The 21207-nt window shown below is 45.8% G+C and overlaps 1 protein-coding gene across 3 annotated transcripts in view; it reads left to right on the top strand.

Moving 5' to 3' along the window:
* Positions 1 to 19283, top strand: part of EIF2B3 (eukaryotic translation initiation factor 2B subunit gamma) — a 135855-nt gene extending 116572 nt beyond the window's left edge. For 2 of the 3 annotated variants that reach the window (XM_034963599.3, XM_034963624.2), the window contains 2 exons: positions 12303 to 12406; positions 19056 to 19283. In XM_034963599.3, the coding sequence (XP_034819490.1) occupies positions 12303 to 12406; positions 19056 to 19108 (157 nt within the window). In that variant the 3' untranslated portion in view covers positions 19109 to 19283. The remainder of the gene's footprint in view (positions 1 to 12302; positions 12407 to 19055) is intronic. The other variant, XM_034963618.2, reaches the window with a different exon arrangement.
* Positions 19284 to 21207: the final 1924 nt, after the last annotated feature.

The raw sequence follows: 21207 nt of genomic DNA on the forward strand, positions 1-21207 counted from the left end.
GAGTGCAGTGATGCTATCATGGCTTACCGCAGCCTCAACACCCTGGGCTTAGGTGATCCGCTCACCTCAGCCTCCTGAGTAGCTGGGACCACAGGCATGTGCCACTATATTTTTAGTAGAGACGAGGTCTCACTATGTTGCCCAGGCTTGAATTCCTGAGTGCCTCCTAAAGTGCTGAGATTACAGGCATGAGCCACTACACCACCATATTGTGGTGTTCTCCAACTTATTTTTCCTGTCTTCATCATTCTTCGTCTTCTATATTTACCCTTCCCCCATTGTTCTTATGAATTAGAACATAAGCTTTGAGTCAGACTGCCAAACTGAATCCTAGGTCTGTCACTTATTAGTCTCTTAAAGAATTGGCCAAATTAGCCAGGCGTGGTGGCTCGCGCCTATAGTCCCAGCTACTCAGGAGGCTGAGGCACAAGAATCGCTTGAACCCGGCAGGCAGAGATTGCAGTGAGCTGAAATCACACCACTGCACTCCAGCCTGGGTGACAGAGCGAGACTCCATCTCAAAAAAAAAAAAAAAAAAAAAAATGGCCTTACCTATTTGTGCCTGATTTTCTCATTATAAAATGGGGGTAAAACTGAACTACCTTGTAGGTTTATTGGGAGTACTAAATTAGTTAGTAAATATAAAGCTTTTTTTTTTTTTCCGAGATGGTCTCACTCTGTCACCAAGGCTGGAGTGCAATGGCGTGATCTCAGCTCGCTGCAACCTCCGCCTCCCAAGTTCAAGCGATTCTCCTGCCTCAAACTCCCGAGTAGTTGGGATTATAGGTGCGCACCCCCACACCCTGGTAGTTTTTGTGTTTTTAGTAGAGACAGGGTTTCACCATGTTGGCCAGGTTAGTTACGAACTCCTGACCTCAAGTGATCTGCCTGTCTCAGCCTCCCAAAGTGCTGGGATTACAGGCATGAGCCACCATGCCCGGCCATATAAAGCATTTAGGATAGTTAGTTGCTATTTTTATTTATTTATTATTGTTGTTGTTATTATATTACTACTTTATCCCATTTCACAAGGATGGCATGTTGCCAACATTGTCTTTCTAAAGAATATCTCTGATCACATCTTTGTTCTATTAAAAACCTTTTGAAAGCTCCCTCTTACCTTTAGAAGAAATTGGAACTTCATGATTTCTCATGGTCTGGCTCCAGCACTGAGTCTGGAATGCTAGTGTGAGATGAGGCCTTAGAAGTCATCCAGCTGAACTCCTGAATTTTTATAGATGAATAAATGTAGCATTCCAGACATTTTTCTTGTTGCACCCCTGCTACGCCATGTCCTCTTCCAGACTCCTGGATAAGACTGACAGACATCACCATTCTCTTAAACCAGAACTACACTTGCCTTCATCCATTTGATCACCTGGTTCCAGGTTACTCATGAGCTTTGTAGCTTCCATTCTCTCAGACCTTCCAAGGAAGACAATGGCATAATTTTCCCCATATGCTCTAATTAGCAACCTTTCCCTGCCCTTCTGTGGGTGGGCAGGGCCGGGCACAGTGGGTCACACCTGCAACCTGTAATCCCAGCACTTTGGGAGGCTGAGGCGGGCAGATTGCCTGAGCTCAGGAGTTCAAGACAGTCTGGGTAACATGGCAAAATCCTGTCTCAAAAAAAAAAAAAAATCCAGTGTTAGTGTTAGTGTCCTAATTGATATGAAGAGACTTGGCGAGGAAACCATGGCTCCCTAAGACACTACAGCTTTCTTTTTTTTTTTTTTTTTTTTTTTTGAGACAGAGTCTCATTCTGTCACCCAGGTTGGAGTACAGTGGCGCAATCTCAGCTCACTGCAAGCTGCGCCTCCCAGGTTCACACCATTCTCCTGCCTCAGCCTCCTGAGTAGCTGGGACTACAGGTGCCCGCCACCACGCCCAGCTAATTTTTTGTATTTTTAGTAGAGACGGGGTTTCACCATATTAGCCAGGATGGTCTCGATTTCCTGATCTTGTGATCCGCTCGCCTCGGCCCCCCAAAGTACTGGGATTACAGGCTTGAGCCATTGCGCCCGGCCAACACTACAGCTTTCTATGTGAGAAAAGAAGTTCAGAGAAAAGGCCTAGCATATCTCATAGTCATTTGCTGTCTTGGAGGAGACAAGTTTTCATTCTGTCACCCAGGCTAGAGTGCAGTGGCGCAATCATGACTTACTGCAGCCTCAACCTCCTGGGCTCAAGTGATTTTCCCACTTCAGCCTCCCAAGTAGCTGGGACTATGGGCGTGTGCCACTACACAGCACATTTTTTTTTTTTTTTTAGAGACAGAATCTCTGTGTTGCCTAGGCTGGCTACTTCTTTTTTTTTTAAATAAAAAAGTTGAGGTAAAGCTATAGACAGCCCACACAAGGCTAATGACTGGGAGGGCCATTAGCAATTACCCAATCCTGCGAATGAGTTCCTGCTGATAAGATCAGACATCCTACATCCCATATGAACTTTTCCCCATTATTTTGGGGTCACTTAATTTTAATTACTTACGGCAAACCTGGGAAAGGTAATTAAATTGCAGTCAAGTGAGACTTGATTACCCTGCTGCTATTATGTCTTGGCTAAGTGGCAGGGTAGGAGCATAAAATTGTTCAGAAGGGAGTTTCTCATATTCGTTATGCGCTTGTCTCTGCCAGCAGTGGTGGGCTGCTGAGGCTTGAAAGCTTGCTGAGGCTTTCTGGACACCTGCCCAAGGTCTTCAGGGCTTGAGGGATGCTAATAGGACCACCTTGGAGAAGGTGTAGGCGAGACTATTCAGAGAAAGCTCCTGCCCATCTTTCTCATGTTCTGGCATTTTATATGACAGCTGATGCTCAGGAATCCACAATGTAGTAAACACTTCATTGTCAAAGCTTGAGTGTCAGCCCTGTATTCTACATGTTTGGTCCCCTGGTCCCAAGCAACCTCTCCTGCATTTCCCCCTAATCTAAGGCACATGACCCAAGCAGCAGTCTAGAGTAGCATCTTCACATGCTGACAGGCTAGAAAGCCAGGTTCTCACCTAGGTTTTCCATGCTTTTTGCAGTTAGCAAGTGTAGCCCTCAGAGCCAGGTAAGAAATTACTACTTCTTATCATTACCCTGAGTGTACCCTTCACCTGCACTCAACTGACTGACTGCCCTGCCCACTGGGTTCCTTACATTCCTACTTCCCTTTATTTCTAACATTCACTTTGCCTGAGTTGCCTCTCTTTGGAGCTCTTTCCTGTAAAAATCCTACCCATCTTGCAAGATCCAATGCATATTCCAACTCTTCCATGCAGCTTTCTTAAGATGTCATAGCCAGCCAGGCATGGTGGCTCATGCCTGTAATCCCAACACTTTGGGAGGCCAAGGCAGGCCAATCACCTGAGGTCAGGAGTTCGAGACCATCCTGGCCAACATGGTGAAACCCCGTCTCTACTAAAAATACAAAAATTAGCTGGGTGTGGTGGTGCGTGCCTATAATTCTAGCTACTCAGGAGGCTGAGGCAGGAGAATCGCTTAAACCGGGGAGGCAGAGGTTGCGGTGAGCCGAGATTGCACTATTGGACTCCGGACTGGATGACAGAGCGAGACTCCATCTAAAAAAAAAAAAAAAAATTGTCATAGCCATAAACTATTTCCCCCACCTCTGTGCTCCCTATGCACCCATAACACTTTATTCATGCTCACATGGTACTGTGGCACTTACTGCATCTTTCTTCTCTCTTCAACTAGACTATAAATGCCTTCAATATAGATTTTTTTTTTTTTTGAGACAGAATCTCATTCTGTCACCCCAGCTGGAGTGCAATGGCACAATCTCAGCTAACTGCAACCTCCACCTGCCAGGTTTAAGCAGTTCTCCTGCCTCAGCCTCCCAAGTAGCTGGGACTACAGGCACGCGCTACCATGCCCAGCTAATTGTTTGTATTTTTAGTAGAGATGGGGTTTCTCCATGCTGGCCAGGCTGGTCTCAAATTCCTGACCTCATTAGCCGCCCACCTCCAGCCTCCCAAAGTGCTGAGATTACAGGCGTGAGCCACCATGCCTGGCTAAATATAGAAATGTTTTTATATGGCTTCATATCCCCTAACTTCTTAATACTGCACTTTTTACGTAGTAGATATCTTATAAGCATTTACTAAATGAAAAATGGAGATCTCTGATTTAACCCCTCTACTATAACTGGCTAAATATCTGTTAAGAGATCCCTCTCTGCTTCTAGAAAAAAATATTGTACATGATTATAGAGAGGGAGAAAAAAATAAATAAATAAAATTTTTAAAAGTTGGTACCAATGATGGCCAGGCTCAGTGGCTCATGCCTGTAATCTCAGCATTTTGGGAAGCTGAGGTGGGTAGATCACCTGATCAGGAGTTCGAGACCAGCCTGACCAACATGGAGAAACACCATACAAAATTACTCGGGCGTGGTGGTGCATGCCTGTAATCCCAGCTACTTGGTTGGCTGAGGCAGGAGAATCACTTGAACCCTGGATGGTGGAGGTTGCAGTGAGCCCAGTTCGCGCCATTGCACTCCAGCCTGAGCAACAAGAGCAAAACTCCATCTTGGAAAAAAAAAAAAAGTTGGTACCAATGTTACAAATACAGAAGAAAATTTGTGGATGAGTGCTTCATTCCTTAAAGCTCACCAAATTGAAAAAACAAAACCACAGAAGGAAGCTTTATCTATAATAAAATGAAATAACCTACACATACCTATGCACAGACTACAGAATATCTGCCAGATACAGTGAAATTTAGATTAAATCCAAAGAGAACACCAAGATTCAACATAGAAGAAGGAATGGGAACATGGGTGAACCAAAGAAAAGACATCAAACATCCTTTTTTCAAAATACCAAGGCATGCAGAACTGAAAGAAAAACATCAGGCCACATAGAAGGGAGAAAATCAGGCTGGCTTCACACATTTCTTTTTTTTTTTTTTTTTTAAGATGGAGTCTCGCTCTGTTGCCCAGGCTGGAGTGCGGTGACAATTTCAGCTCACTGCAACCTCCACCTCCCAGGTTCAAGCAATTCTCCTCCCTCAGCCTCCCAAGTAGCTGGGATTATAGGCGTGCGCCACCACACCCAGCTAATTTTTGTATTTTTAGTAGAGACAGGGTTTCACCATGTTGGATCAGGCTGGTCTCGAACTCTTGACCTCAAGTGATCCCCCTGCCTTGGCCTCCCAAAGTGCTGGGATTACAGGTGTAAGCCGCCACGCCCAGCCTGGCTTCAGACTTTTCTATGATAACATTTCAGGCCAGAAGACAGTGAAACAACATTTAGAGAATTTAGAAGGGAAACATTTGTGACCTAAGAATCTTATAACCTTCCATATTTCATCCCTACAAGGAAAGAAAACACAAAAGAATCCTGTAGCCAGTTATGGTTGCTATGTAAAAGCATCAGAAGTATTCCAGGGCTCAGGACCTGTGTCACCCATGAACCCTCTGGAAAACTCTACCTGAAGACATAATATAGCCAAGGAAGAAATGAAAATGGATAGTTTAAGGTATAAAAGTGAATCCTCTTAAATATAAGTCCAATTAGAGGTAATTAGAGTTGCAGAAAAGTACATAATTGTTAAAAAGAATTCTTTTTGGAGACAGAGTCTCGCTGTGTCACCCAGGCTGGAGTGCAATGGCATGATCTTGGCTCATTGCAACCTCTGCCTCCTGGGTTCAAGCTATCCTCCCACCTCAGCCTTCTGAGTAGCTGGGACTACAGGCACACACCATCACGCCAGGCTAATTTTTGTATTTTTAGTAGACGGGGTTTGCTATGTTGGCCAGGCTGGTCTTGAACTCCTGACCACAGGTGATCCACCCGCCTCAGCCTCCCAAAATGCTGGGATTACAGGCATGAGCCACCGAGCCCAGCACTTCTGTCATACTCTTAAAAACACCAAATTATGACACTTTGGGAAGATCCCCTGGATTAAAGGGGCTCCTAATGGCTTTTGGTTCATTCCCTACCTTTGAACCATTTGCACTAAACCCATCTTAGATGAAGAATTCTGCAGCTTAACTCTTTAAGGCTGTTACATCTTTGCTTTGATTTCCCCTAAACTCCCTAGCCTCTGCTTAGGGAATATACGGACTTAGATTTCTTAGGAGGGAGCCATTTCTCACCACAAAATCTTATATAGTGAAGGGGGGCATACAGAACTAAAAGGAGGAAATTTTCAGCCTGCTCACTGGAGTCAGTACCTTTTAATCTAGAGGACCCAAGAGCAAGAGTGACCAGAAACAGGGAAAAGGTAAGATCATTTCTTCAAGTATTATATATATCATTACCTGAATTAACCTGGATAAATCACAAATATGATGTTGAAGAGGGGAAAGCAAGTTGCAGAAGGATACACAGAATGGTTACATGTATGTACAATTCTAAAACATTAAAAATATTGTATGTTTAATATATGTAGTAAAAATACTTAGGAACAAGAAACACCACAGTCAAATAATGGATACCCTGGTGGAAGAAGGAAGGAAATGGGATGAAAGAAAGATGCTTAGCAAGTTGGATTGTTTGTTTCTTAAGCTGTTTGGTGGATACACAGGTGTTCTTTATATTATTCTCTAGGTTTTTTCCTATACTTAAAATATTTCATTAAAAATAATACATGGTTGCCAGATGCAGTGGCTCACACATGTAATCCCAACACTTTGAAGGCTGAGACAGAAGGATCACTTGAGGCCAGGAGTTTGAGACCAGCCTGGGCAACATAGCAAAATTCCATCTCTACCAAAAAGAATTGTTTTAAATTATAAATAATAAAAAATAACTTTTAATAAAAATAACACATGATTCTTTCTCTAGAGAGATACTTGGACCAGCTTAGAAGAGCTTAGGTTAGGAGGCTCCCAGTACCTAGAGAGATATGGGTGACTCAGCCATAATCTTTCGGCCAAAGTGTTGAGTTGGCCTAAAGCAGACCTCAGTCACATGCCTAGAAAAGCTACACATATCTTCAGTTTCATTCTCTTTTCTTCCCCCAGGGTCATGAGTAGTTTAGAAAGCCTGTCAACTCATCAAAAAAGAAAAGAACCTCCCCATCAGAGTTACTGAGAAGTTTCATGGCTCTTTGCCGAATATTCTCTAAGTCAATATCTGAGGCAGGAGCCCGTGATACAGTGGAGTGTCACCTTAGGCCTGTGCACATTGCCTAACATCTGTGAGTCTCAATTTTCTCTGTAAAAATTGGAATAAATACCACCATCCCTGCAAGTTTGCTGAAAGGATTCAGTTATAAAATGAGTGTAGGCTGGGTGCAGTGGCTCACGCCTGTAATCCCAACACTTTGGGAGGCTGAGGCGGGTAGATCATGAGGTCAGGCATTCGAGACCAGCCTGGTCAACATAGTGAAACCCCATCTCTACTAAAAATACAAAAATTAGCCAGGCATGATGGCAGATGCCTGTAATTCCAGCTACTTGGGAGGCTGAGGCAGGAGACTCTCAGTGAGCCGAGATCGCGCCACTGGATCGCGCCACTGCACTCCAGTCCAGGCGACAATGTGAGACTCCATCTCAAAAAATAATAATAATAAATAAAGTGAGTGTAAAGTGCTTTATATAATGACTGAGATGTATTAGACGTTAGATATATGTGAGTTCCCTTTCCTCCCTTGAAATAACTGAAGGAAGTCCTACCTAAAGCCAGAAGAGGAGCAAGAATTTGGAGGCACTCTTGCTTCTCAGTTAGCCTTCTTCCTCAGGTGATATGCCACAACATAGTATAGTGTGGTGTGCCTGGCCAAGCAGTGATCTTACTGTAGTACTGTTTTTCTCATGGCCTCCTTTCCACTGAAGCGTTACAGTTTTCAGAGTAATTTTGCAAAGCCTGCCTCCGTGCTTGAAATTTGAACCTACCAAGGAGAAATGAGGACCAAGTCTCCATTAGTCTTAGCCATCACTGAGCAGCGTCTTAGAGAACACAGCTAGACATTAGCACAGCGGAGTGCTTCGTGCCAACCTGAGAGTTAAAACTAGGATGCAGAAGCTGTAGTTCTAGTCTGGAACAAGCTCTTTTGTTGGACTATAGGAACTCACCTCTTCTCTCTCCTTAGGCACTAAACAGAAAAGACAGAGTCCTTGCTGCCAACTGGCAACCTAGAGAGGGTTTGTTTGATAAAGTCCTATCTTTCCATTCCCTGTAGCATGAACAGATACACTCCCAGTAAAGTCCTTGATCCTGGAGTTTCTTCTTGGATGGGGAAAAGCTGTGTTGGGTTGAAATTTTTCCAAAGTACCTCAGCCTTGCTATTGGAGGTGATTTGGGCTGCACAGTAATGCTGGGGAACAATTGAGAATACAAATGGTCAGAAAAGAGCTTCACAACCAGTAAGCTGTTGTCAGGTATTCATCTCAAAGCCTTCCACAGATCCACTTACCAGGAGCCTCAGGAGAGCCCACAGCTTTCCCTATCATACCTGCAGGCTCCACAGCAGTGGTTTATGTGTCTCAGAAAGAGCTACACATCAACTGGATGAGACAGACAATGTGGGAGGTTCCTGAAGACCCCAATCAGATCCACTAAGCCTAAGGAAAACCAGGCTGTTTATTGCTATGGATATCTGACCTCAGTTATTCTTGTCTCTTCCTTCCAGAAATCTCTCCCACTTATATCCCAGATTCCAAAATAGACATTTAATTGTCTCTAATTATGGCTGCTTGAGTTCCTGTTGGCTGTTTCTTGTCTGCTGACTATGTTTACCTCTTGCCTAGCTTCAGAGCATACATTCTTTGGCTCTTACGACTGAGTAGGAAGCATACCCCTACTACCACCTTGGAAAAAGAAATAAGACTTTTCCATGATAAACTAGTAGCCAACTGAAAGGCAGCTCTGTCCCAGGAGCCTCTGTATCTAAAGCTTTCTATACTTCCCTATTACCCCTTTTGGAGGAATTTTCCCCAAAAAGCAGGAACCAGCCTAACTGCTTACTGGACTGCTTTGCAAGTTAGGCAAGTTGGAAAGTTATGGAAGCTCTCTTAAAAGCCCACCCACTGAGTGTATCCCAAGTCTGCCAAAGGGCAAACTAGTGCTGTCTCTGCCCATCTCTAGCCTGCACCACAGAGGTGCTGTGGTTTTGGCCTTTTGCTACTTTCCAAAAGGCTTTAACCTCCTAGGAGAACAGAGATAAAGAAAACTCTGAAATGCCATAAAGTGCTAGTATTTCTTTTTGCATTTTACTAAGTTTTGGCATTTGGGAAGAATCTTTTTTAATGGTCTGTGTATCAGTGTTTTTAGTCCTTGGAATGTCCTCTTTCCCACCCCCTCATGCCTCTTGGGTTGGCAATTTTTCCTTAGTTTTGTTTTGTTAAAAGGGTGCTTACACCCTCTCTATCCTCCTCCTTCTTCCTTCCAGCTGCCCATTTTTTCTCTTCCCATTTCTGACTCGGGTACTGAATATCCCCTTGTTAGGAAAGAGCTTCTTCCACTGAGCCATATCAGCTCAGAATAAGGCAGTTCTAGGTCTCTTCTAGTCTTTTCTTAATTTCTTTGTATTGCATTATGATTAAATTATGGATTCTGAAGTCAGGCAGACCTAGATTTAAATCTGTTACTAGCAGTTATATGGTTTTGAGTGAATGGTTTAACTTCTCTAAATCTGTTACCTCATCTGCAAAATGTGGTTGCTCTTTTTTAGTGCATCAGAGATAAAAATAGTACTCCCAGAATCATCTAGGAGGGGTTTGCTTCTAGTTAAATACATTTAGCTGCTATCCAAGACCTACCAAAATAATTGATGGGGGGCCAGGACACTGAGGGTGGCATTATTTGTCATTGTTTACACTGCTCAGGTGATTTTCAGATGAAATTACTAGATTTGTTAGCCAGGCATGATGGCGCATGCCTATAGTCTCAGCTACTTGGGGGGCTGAAGCAGGAGGATCACTTGAGCCCCAGAGATGGAGGCTGCAGTGAGTCAAGATCACGCCACTGCACTCCAGCCTGGGTGACAAAGTGAGACCTTGTCTCAAAAAAAAGAAATTACTAGATTTGTGGCCAGGAGCGGTGGTCATGCCTGTAATCCCAACACTTTGGGAGGCTGAGGCAGGCAGAGGTTTACTTGAGGCAGATCACGCCACCGCACTCCAGTCTGGGGGACAGAGCAAGACTCCATCTCAAAAAAAAAAAGAAGGCTGGATCACCTGAGGTCAGGAGTTGGAGACCAGCCTGGCCAACATGACGAAACCCTGCCTCTACTAAAAATACAAAAAATGAGCCAGGTGTGGTGGCAGGCACCTGTAATCCCAGCTACTTGGGAGGCTGAGGCAGGAGAATTGCTTGAACCCGGGAGACAGAGGTTGCAGTGAACTGAGATCACGCCATTGCACTCCAGCCTGAGTGACAGAGCGAGACTCTTTGTAAAAGTCACTCCTATAATGTACAGAGAGTATTTATTTAGCACAATACCTGGCATAGAGTAGATGTACAATAAAGGTTAGTCATAAATTTCTTTTTTCTTTTCTTTTTTTTTTTTTGGAGATAGAGTTTTGCTCTTGTCGCCCAGGCTAGAGTGCAATGGTGCAATCTCGGCTCACTGCAACCTCCGCCTCCCAGGTTCAATTGATTCTCCTGCCACAGCCTGCTGAGTAGCTGGGATCACAGGTGCGCACCGCCATGCTTGGCTAATTTTTGTATTTTTAGTAGAGGTGGGGTTTCACCATGTTGGCCATGGCTGGCCTCAAACTCCTGACCTCAGGTGATCCACCTGCCTTGGCCTCCCAAAGTGCCGGGATTACAGGCATGAGCCACCGCACCCAGCCAGGTTAGTCATAATTTTCTAAAGGACATTTCCTCCAACCTGGCAGTCTTTAAGAGCCAAGAAGATGCTCCGTTTATGACAAGATCTCCCTCTATCACCCAGGCTAGAGTGCGGTGGTGCGATCACAGTTCACCGCAGCCTCTACCTCCTTTGCTTAAGCAATCCTCCTACTTCAGCCTCCTGAATAACTGGTACTACAGGCATGCACCACCATGCACAGCTAGCTTTTTTATTTTGTGTAGAGATAGAGTCTCACAATGCTGCCCAAGCTGGTCTTAAACTCCTGGGCCCAAGTGATCCTTCCACCTCGGCCTCCCAAAGTGCTGGTATTACAGGGGTGAGCCACCACACGTGGCCTAGGAGAATGCTTTTTAAATACATTTAAATGCCGTGAGCAAGTGGCGCTGCTCTTGGTGTATGCTTTAGGGTCTGGAGTCGTCTTTTATGTGGAATAGACTTGGCTTTTAAAAAATCCTTTTTAGCCAGGCATAGTAATGGACACCTGTAGTCCCAGAGACTTGGGAGGCTGAAGCAGGAGAATTGCTTGAGCTCAAATTTGAGGCCAGCCTGGGCAACATAATGATACCTTATCTCTGAAAAAATTGTTTAGGCCAGGCGCGGTGGCTCACTCCTGTAATCCCAGCACATTGGGAAGCCAAGGCGGGTGGATCACTTGAGGCCAGGAGTTCAAGACCATCCTGGCCAGCATGGTGAAACCCTATCTGTACTAAAAATACAAAAATTAGCCAGGTGTGGTGGCTCTGTAGTCCCAGCTACTTGGGAGGCTGAGGCAGGAGAATTGCTTGAACCCAGGAGTTGGAGGCTGTAGTGAGCCAAGATCATGCCACTACACTCCAGCCTGGGTAATCCGAGACCCTATCTCAAAGAAAAAAAAATTTTTTTGAATGAGTATGGCTTTGCTTAACCAGAGTCTGTGGTGAGAATGTGGGGAGCCCATTGTTTCCAGAGTTGATCTCCTAGGAGGATTTGTGATTTCTGAGCCTCAAATGAAATTTGGTATATATTCCCAGATGAGAAGCAGCAGTGATGGGTCAGCCTAAGGACCAGCCCCAGACCAAAGAACAGATTGGATGGAATTTAGACCTCTAGGTTCTGGGATCCTAAAGAACTGAAGTAATTAGCCAGACATGGTGGTGTGCACCTGTAGTCCCAGCTACAGGTTGAGGTGGGAGGATCACTTGAACCCAGGAGTTTTAGAGGCTGCAGTGAGCTATGATCACACCACTGCACTCCAGTCCCAGGGCCACAGTGAGATCCTGTCTCAAAAAAAAAAAAAAAAGGAACTGAAGTCAGAATATCTTCTTTTCAGGCCTTAGAGAAAGATCGTTATAAGCATAGTCCCAAATCTGGATTTCTCTGAAGCCAGGTCCTCCCTTGGCTTACCATTCTGTCTTCCACTGATAACTTGAGGTGCGTAGCCATTAACTAGACTGCCCAGCTGTTCCTGGCCTAGGGAGGAGCCAGAACCCCCAACCAATAGTAATGAGGATGGTGATGTGAGCCCTGGGTCCTCCCTAACTTGGCTACTGTGTTACAGAAGCAATATCCAAGGCAGTGTCATCTGCAACAATGCTGTGATCGAGAAGGGTGCAGACATCAAGGACTGCTTGATTGGAAGTGGCCAGAGGATTGAAGCCAAAGGTAAAACAGATTACAATCACGGATTCCATTTTTACTTCTCACACCAGCACTGATAATGCCAAAGGCTGGTGAGGATGTGGGAAACAAACACATACGTACACTGCGGGCAAGAACATAAATTGATAAAGCCGTCTTTGGAGAGCAGTTGACATCACTGTCAATTTTTTTTTTTTTTTCGGAGTTTCACTCTTGTTGCCCAGGCTAGTGTGCAATGGTGCAATCTCAGCTCACTGAAACCTCCGCCTCCTGGGTTCAAGCGATTCTTCTGCCTCAGTCTCCTGAGTCGCTGGAATTACAGGCATGTGCCACCACGCCCGGCTAATTTTTTGTATTTTTAGTAGAGATGGCGTTTCTCCATGTTGGTCAGGCTGGTTGTGAACTCCCGACCTCAGGAGATCTGCCCACCTCAGCCTCCCAAAGTGCTGGGATTACAGGCGTGAGCCACCGCTCCTGGCATCACTGTCAAATTTTTTTACTTTAACAGTTTCATTTCTAGAAATTAATCTTATAGATAAGCTTATACATGTATGCACCCTTAATCTCAAAACCTTGAAAACATACCAATAGATCTAATGGCCCAGGTTGGCACCAATACTGTACAGTGATTCTTGAAGCCTAGGCACAGTGGCTCATGCCAATAATCCTAACACTTTGGGAGGCTGAAGTGTGAGGATCGCTTGAGCCTAGACAACATAGCAGGAACCCATCTCTACAAAAAAATTAAAAATTAGCCAGGCACAGTGGCACACACGTGTTATCCCAGCTACTCAAGAGGCTGAGGCAGGAGGATTGCTTGAGCCTGAGAGGTCAAGGCTGCAGTGAGCCGAGATCGCACCACTGCACTCTAGCCTGGGTGACAGAGGGAGACCCTGTCTTAAAAATAATAATAAAAATTAAAATGACTGATTGCTTTTGGTATTATTCCTAAACCTAAAATAAGGTGGGGAGGGGAGTTGCTGAAGGAATTAACCCCACCAACTCTGTAGACGCCACATCATTTCCTTCTTCAGTTTCTTCCCCCTTCCCTTTTTAAAAGTCATATGCCTTCCTTTTGGGCTTTAGAATCAAACAGACCTCGGTTCACATCTCAACTCAACTTAGTGGCTGTGCACCAAGTTAAATTTTTAATCATTAAGCCCTCAGATTTTCCTTTTTTTTTTTAATTTTAATTTTTGAGACAGAGTCTTCCTCTGTCGCCTAGGCTGGAGTACAGTAGTGCTATCTCAGCTCACTGCAGCCTCCTCCTCCTGGATCCAGGTGATTCTTGTGCCTCAGCCTCCTGGGCAGCTGAGACTACAGGGGCACACCACCACCCTTGGCTAATTTTTGTGTTTTTTTGCAATGTCACCCAGGCTGGTCTTGAACTCCTGGCCTCAAGCAAGCCACCCACCTCACTCTCCCAAAGTGCTGAGATTACAGGTATGAGCCACTGCGCCCAGCCCCAGATTTTCTTAATTAGACAATTGGGACAATAATAGCTACCTTGGAGAATTGTGAGAATTACATATAATTAAATGACAGGTGTATGCACTACTCCTTGAGTGTACCAAAAGACTTAGAATTCCTCATACATACCGTGCCATTATACCTCTCCATGGCTTTTACATGTGCTCTCTCTAGATTTCCTCTCTTGAAGACTCCGACCAAGTGTTTTCTCCTTTGTAGAACCTTCTCTGCCTCTTCCCATGACTCCCCATAGCAGAACTACACATTCCTTCCACTGTGTCCTTGAGCTTTGCCACACCTTTATTAAAGTATGTTTCACAAGCCATGGCAATTATCCATGAATCAGCCTTCCCTATTAGGATCCTCAAGGTCAGCTGGGCATGATGGCTCACACCTGTAATCCTAGCACTTTGGGAGGCTGAAGTGGGCGGATCACCTGAGGTCAGGAGTTCGAAACCAGCCTGACCAACATGGTGAAACCCCGTCTCTACTAAAAATACAAAAAGTAGCCGAGTGTGGTAGTGCATGCCTGTAATCCCAGCTACCTGGGAGGCTGAGGCAGGAGAATTGCTGGAACCCAGGAGGCAGAGGCTGCAGTGAGCTGAGACTGCACCACTGCACTCCAGTGTGGGTGACAGAGCAAGACTCCATCTCAAAAAAAAAAAAAGATCCTCAAGGTCGATTGTCTCATAACTATATGCATCCCTAGCTCTCAGAACAGGTCCTGATTTATGGTAAATGCTCAGAAGGGGAAAAGAGTGAATGAATGAATGTTGGATCCATGAAACATATTTTGGGGGATTTCAGGGTATAAAGTTAGGGTTCCAAGAAAGGCCTCTGTTGCAATCATCATGAGATGGGCTTCATAAACTCCTGGGCTTTCTGGCTTTAATTAACACTATGTGTCCACCTTTTAGCAAGGAGACCCTTTAATGGTCCTGCTGAAGGAGGGCTGGCCAGGGAAGTCATCTTGTCTGGGCTCTAAACTGGACAACCCCACCACTTCCTTCTCTCTGTCCTCTGCTGGAAGGACCAGTGCATCCAGCACAGTGGTCAGTGCCCTCCTGCCACAGGAACTCCCTGGCCAGTTGCCTTTTTCCACTATTACTTCTTCTTTTTTTTTTTTTTTTTGAGACTGAGCCATATGGTGAAAGCAAACTCCTAACCATCAGTGCAGCACTCAAGACTTGTTACTATAGGTGACCTAGGCAAACACCAACAACTCACATCCTTACCAGCAAAGAGCTCAATAGATGGCAAAGTCTTCCGTCAGTCTTCCTCACATGAAGGGGTTTCAGGAAAAAACATTCATCCTAAGAAATAATGCAGTCTCAGCCGGATGCGGTGGCTCATGCCTGTAATCCCAGCACTTTGGGAGTCTGAGGCTGGTGGATCACCTGTGGTCGAGAGTTTGAGACCAGCCTGACCAACATGGAGAAACCCCATCTCTACTAAAAATACAAAAAATTAGCCGGGCGTGGTAGCGCATGCCTGTAATCCCAGCTACTTGGGAGGCTGAGGCAGAAGAATTGCCTGAACCTGGAAGGCAGAGGTTGTGGTGAGCTGAGATCGCGCCATCACACTCCAGCTTGGGCAACAAGAGCGAAACTCCATCTCAAAAAAAAAAAAGACATAATGCAGTCTGCTCTCCAAATTCTAATCATTTTCATGCTCCAGAGTCACCACATCCATAGCAGTCTTTTTCCCCAAAAGTATGGCTCATAACTCAGTGTAGGCCTCCCTACCCTCTTCTAGCACCAACAAGAAAACAAGCCATTTTATAACAACTCTGACTTTTCTCACCCCATCCCAATACTCTCATTGGTTATCTCTGGCAAAAATACTGGCAGCCAAATTTGACCTTCTCAAGCAGTAGAATGGCTACAGCTAACAGTCAAAACCTAAAAAATGGCCGGGTACAGAGGTGGTAGCTCACGCCTGTAATCCCAGCACTTTGGGAGACCAAGGCGAGTGGATCACTTGAGGTCAAGAGTTCGAGACCAGCCCAGCCAACATGGTGAAACCTCATCTCTACTAAAAATACAAAAATTAGCTGTGCGTGATGGCACACACTTGTAATCCCAGCTACTTGGGAGGCTGAGGCAGGAGAATCACTTGAACCTGGGAGGCGGAGGTTGCAGTGAGCAGAGATCATACCACTGCACTCCAGCCTGGGCGACAGAGCAAGATTCCATTCAAAAAAAAAAAAACACTAACTGCTAAAAGCATGCTTCATCTGAGTCTCTTCTTACAGTCAGTGACAGAACTTGGATCTCTTCCCTATGGCCAGAGTGATCAGTTCTTTGACCATGAAAGTAGACCTGGTATAGGTCAGGCTGTTGATGTATACTTGACACAGGTCAAATCCTCCTGGCCAGCAGGAAGCCTTCCCAGTTTCTCAACAGTGCACCTTTTATTTGTGATGTTTTTCCCTTCTATCCCATTGCTATTTTCCCAACTTATCATCCTCCCTTGTATTTTTCCCCTTGGGATCTTTCCCAACCTGATTCCAGCCCAAAGATTTTCCAGTGTATTTACTGGACCCTACTCCCATCCCTGACCAAGCATCACTAGCTTTGCTTAGTTTTTTGTTTTTTTGAGACAGGGTCTTGCTGTGTCACCCAGGCTGAAGTGTAGGTGGCACAGTCACAGCTCACTGTAGCCTTGACCTCCTGGGCTCAAGCGACCTCCCTCCCCGGCCCCTGAGTAGCTGAGACCACAGGCATATGCCACCACATCCAGCTAATATTTTTATTTTTTGTAGAGATGGTGTCTAACTATTGCCCAGGCTGGTCTCAAACTCCTGAACTGAGGCAATCCACCCACCTTGGCCTCCCGAAGTGCTGGATTGCAGGAGCGAGCCACCACGCCCGGCCTAGTTCTGCTTGTTGTGCCTCCACAGGTTTCCTCCAACTTACTGAATCGCCATGAAAATACATCAACCCCAACATGCCAGATATAGTCTCTGTTCCCTGGCTCCCCCTGCCCCTTCCAGGCTATTGGCTCACTGCCTCCTTTCTATAGTTCTTTTTCCTTGAAAGTTTTCTATAGCTCTTCTTACCTTTCACCGCATCATTGGTCAGCTTCCAGGGTACTTCCCTACATTTATTAAGAGCTTTAGCCTATGGTTCACAGTCTTCCTCTCCTCTCCCTCACTTGTCCATAACATCTTGGACAACTTAAACATATTCATCAGTAAACTGTCCAGCTCTCCGGCTTCATGATTCCCTGAACTTCTCTACCAACCTTCATCTGCATTCAGCTTTAGCTCTCCAGTTATATGACCATATCCTATCTTAGTCATTACCCAAAACCTCTAAAATCATCATGTGGCAGTAGCTATGCTAGACACTGGGGATATAATCATAACTACACTGTTCCATCTCTCCTCTCAATGTTCTTGGTTTGGTTTTTTTTTTTTTTTTGAGACAGAGTTTCACTCTTGTTGCCCAGGCTGGAGTGTAATGGTGCGATCTCGGCTCACCGCAACTTCCACCTCTTGGGTTCAAGCAATTCTGCTGCCTCAGCCTCCCGAGTAGCTGGGATTACAGGCATGCGCCACCATGCCTGGCTAATATTGTATTTTTAGTAGAGATGGGGTTTCATCATGTTGGCCAGGCTGGTCTTGAACTCCCGACCTCAGGTGATCTACCTGCTTCGGCCTCCCAAACTGCTGGGATTAGAGGCATGAGGCACCGCACCCAGCGCCCTCAATGTTCTTATAGTGAAGTAGAGGAGAGTGGTATAATGATGTAGGAATAGAGATATATATTAGGTACAGTGGTTTCACAAAGCAGGAAATGGACAGTGCAAAAGGGAAGGCATCGCATATTAGAGGTGCTACGTTAGGGCACATAGGGTAGTAAGAGTGCAACAGGAAAAAATGGAGGGGGAAGCATTCTAGGCAGAGGGTTGTGCCAAAGTTCAAAGGTATAAAACAGGGCCAAGTGCGGTGGCTCACGCCTGTAATCCAGCACTTTGGGAGGCCAAGGCAGGGCAGATCACTTGAGCCCAGGAGTTCCAGACCAGCCTGGCCAACATGGTGAAACCCCATCTCTACTAAAAATACCAAAAAAAAAAAAAAAAAATTAGCCATGTGTGGCGTCATATGCCTGTAGTCCCAGCTACTGGGGAGGCTGAGGCGGGAGAATCACTTGAACCCAGGAGGCGGAGGTTGCAGTGAGCCAAGATTGCGCCACTGCACTCCAGCCTGGGTAACAAAGCAAGACTCCATCTCAAAAAAAAAAAAAGGGATTAAAACAGTATGGCTTACTGGTAAAATGGAGAATAGTGGGAAATGAAGCTGGAGAGGTAGGCAAAGATGTCATGGAGGGCCTTATGGGTTTGACCTTTATAGAAATAATAATAGCCACAACTTACTGAGCATTCACTTACCTTTAACTCATTGAATTCTCACAACAACCCTATGCAGTAGGTGTCATTATTTCCATATTATATATGAGGTATTGCCCTTTCTTATCTCCGTTTATCCTTTTAGCCTCATTTCTTACCCTTATCCCCTCATTTCCTATTCTCTGGCCACACCACAGTATTTCCGGGTCCCCTTTCTCCCATCTCACTGTCTTTGCCCTTGCTGTTCTAACAGCCTAGAATCCTTTCCATCACTGCCTGAAGAAACTATTCACCCTTTAAGACCCAGTTTCAGTTCTCCTATTTAAAGCCTCACCACAGCCAGGTATATAGACAGTTGGTCCCATCCTCCTGCATAGGAAGGTGCTCTCTCTCTCATATCCCTATTTCCAAGAGCTTCTCAAGAACACAGCCACAATAGTAGAGAAATAAATTTTTGTGAACACAGAATTAGAAGCAGTTGGGTTTGGCTGGGCATGGTGGCTTATACCTGTAATCCCAGCACTTTGGGAGGCTGAGGCTGGCAGATCACCTGAGGTTAGGAGTTCGAGACCAGCCTGGCCAACACGGTGAAACCCCATCTCTACTAAAAATACAAAAATTAGCCAGGCGTGGTGGCGGGCGCCTGTAATCCCAGCTACTCAGGAGGCTGAGGCAGGAGAATCGCATGAACCTGGGAGATGGAGGTTGCAGTAAGCCGAGATTGTGCCACTGCACTCCAGCCTGGGTGACAAGAGTGAAACTCGGTCTCAAAAAAAAAAAAAAAGCAGTTGGGTTCGAAATGTCATCTTGCTGCCAGTTCTCAGAAAACTTTTTTCCTTTTCTTTTGTAGCTAAACGAGTGAACGAGGTGATCGTTGGGAATGACCAGCTCATGGAGATCTGAGTTCTGAGCAAGTCAGACTCCTTCCTTTTGGCCTCCAAAGCCACAGATGTTGGCCGGCCCACCTGTTTAACTCTGTATTTATTTCCCAATAAAGAAGGGCTTCCAAAGGCATGCTGGAGACTTGTGGAGCAGTCCCAAGCTCCATGTCAGGTGGGCTCCAGGTGTACACAGTGTATGTTCATGTGTCATGTGGTAAAGATCATCTGGAGCAAGTGTGTGGGACAGGACAGATACAGTGGCCTAACTCTTGTGTGCCAAGATGTATCGGTGGGGCAGCAGCTGTCCAATGTAAAGCTCCTAGGAAGGCTACTTTCTGACTGGCTGACCCAACCCAGTCCTGAAAGTATCCCTCACCTAAAAGGACCTGGGAGTACTTCAGTCCCTTATCCTAATCAGCCTTTCTAGACCCATAGGCCTAGCTTCTGGCAGTGCCACGCCTGAGCATCAGCCCAGGACTCTGCTCCCATACCTACCATACAGATTCCCAGCCCGTTCCCCCACCTCACCCACAGCCCCTTCCCCCACCTCACCCACAGCCCCACCCTCCATGCTCACCATTCACTCCCTCTCCTCCCAGCCTCTAGCCATTTTCCCTAGTTCAACTAATATCCCTTGGAGACTGAACAGAAGCAGGGGCAGCCCCTGCCTAGCCAACAAGCCTACTCCCACAGGTCCTAGTGGAGATAAGAACATGAAGAGCCATGGTCTGAGCCAAGCCAGACCCCGCTGCACCTCACCTCACTGAGGTTTGCCCAACCTGGGAAGGAAGAGCCAGGAACCTGTATCATGGCTTGAAATTCCTTCTGACTCTCCTCCAGCTGCACTCCTTTATATCCTAATTCTGCAGACTCTCCTGCTTCAGATAATTGAGGAATGAAATTTCCATATTCACAGCCCTTCTAGAGGCCTATCCACCTTCCCTCCACCACCCCTGCTCCCAAACACACATTCACTCTGCTCTCTCCCTGCATTGCTTTTACAGCCTGCAGGTGTTTGGTGGAAGATAAAAGTGGTTCCTGGGGTGAGATTTCACCTCCTAGAATTATCAAAGTAAAGGCTTCTCTTGATGTCTTCACTGTGGGTGGCAGTAATTAGAAAGAATTATTTGAAATACTGGTTTCTGCATTGCTTCAAAAACCTCAAGGCTCTCAAGTTTACTTGAGTAATCTTGCCTATCTTAGTCATAGAACTTGTGAGAGACTCCGTGAGTATTTCTACCCTGGGGCATCTCCACCTCTGTCAGCCTTCTTGAGAGCCCTGGCGCTCCCACTGGTCAGAACAAGGCTCCTGAAAGTTTGCCCTAATCAGGCAGGAGCTGAAATGGCCCGGCAGAAGTGGTTGAAACCAATAGGGCTGAGGGGGATGTGGGGATAAAGAGCTGTGGTGGTGCCCAACATGGTCCCCTTTGGAACTGAAATTAAATTGGTGGGGCCTAGATGGTGCTGGAGACAGAGTCCTGGCCTGGGTGGAAGAAAATCTGTCCTCTGTAATGTTGTTTGGTTTGGGTCAAATCACTCTCTCCTCTCTGACCTTGAGTGTTTCCATCTGCAAAATGAGAAAGTTCGACTGTTTGAATGTTAAAGGCCCTTCTGTTTCTCAGGTTTTGTCCTCTTTCCCAGAGCTTTCTTCCCCTTAGGGTCTCCCAAGGAGCCAGAAGATTGCTCCTTGACCAGAGAAAAGGGTTGGGAGGGAAAGTGCGGTGCAGGAGTAAAGGGCATTGATTAAACTGTCTCAGAGCCCTCCTATATACCCTTTCCTGTCCTTCCCCATGGAGCCCTTAGAACCCCTGACAGTGAGACAGAGGAAAAACCTCTCCTGTGCCTTCCCTTTGCACAAGTCCATGGAACGGCCTCTGCATCAAGGAAAGGAAGGAGCTGGAGAAAACAAAAGGTAAAAGCTTTCCCAGAGGAAGGTGTTGTTGAGTTTGAGTCCCAGCTGGGAGCAGCCCCCAGCTCAGGACACTGCTGCTATTGTCTGACAGTTCCAGGACTGGCTGGGTGCCCAAGATGCTTTGATTTTTCTTCTCTTTGCCCTGTTTGTCTGCCAGAAGGCAGGGACAGTTTTTGTTTTCTTTTGGTAGCAGCTACAGAGGGGTTGAG

This window comes from Pan paniscus, chromosome 1, assembly GCF_029289425.2.
Source record: "Pan paniscus chromosome 1, NHGRI_mPanPan1-v2.0_pri, whole genome shotgun sequence".
Lineage (NCBI taxonomy): Eukaryota > Metazoa > Chordata > Mammalia > Primates > Hominidae > Pan > Pan paniscus.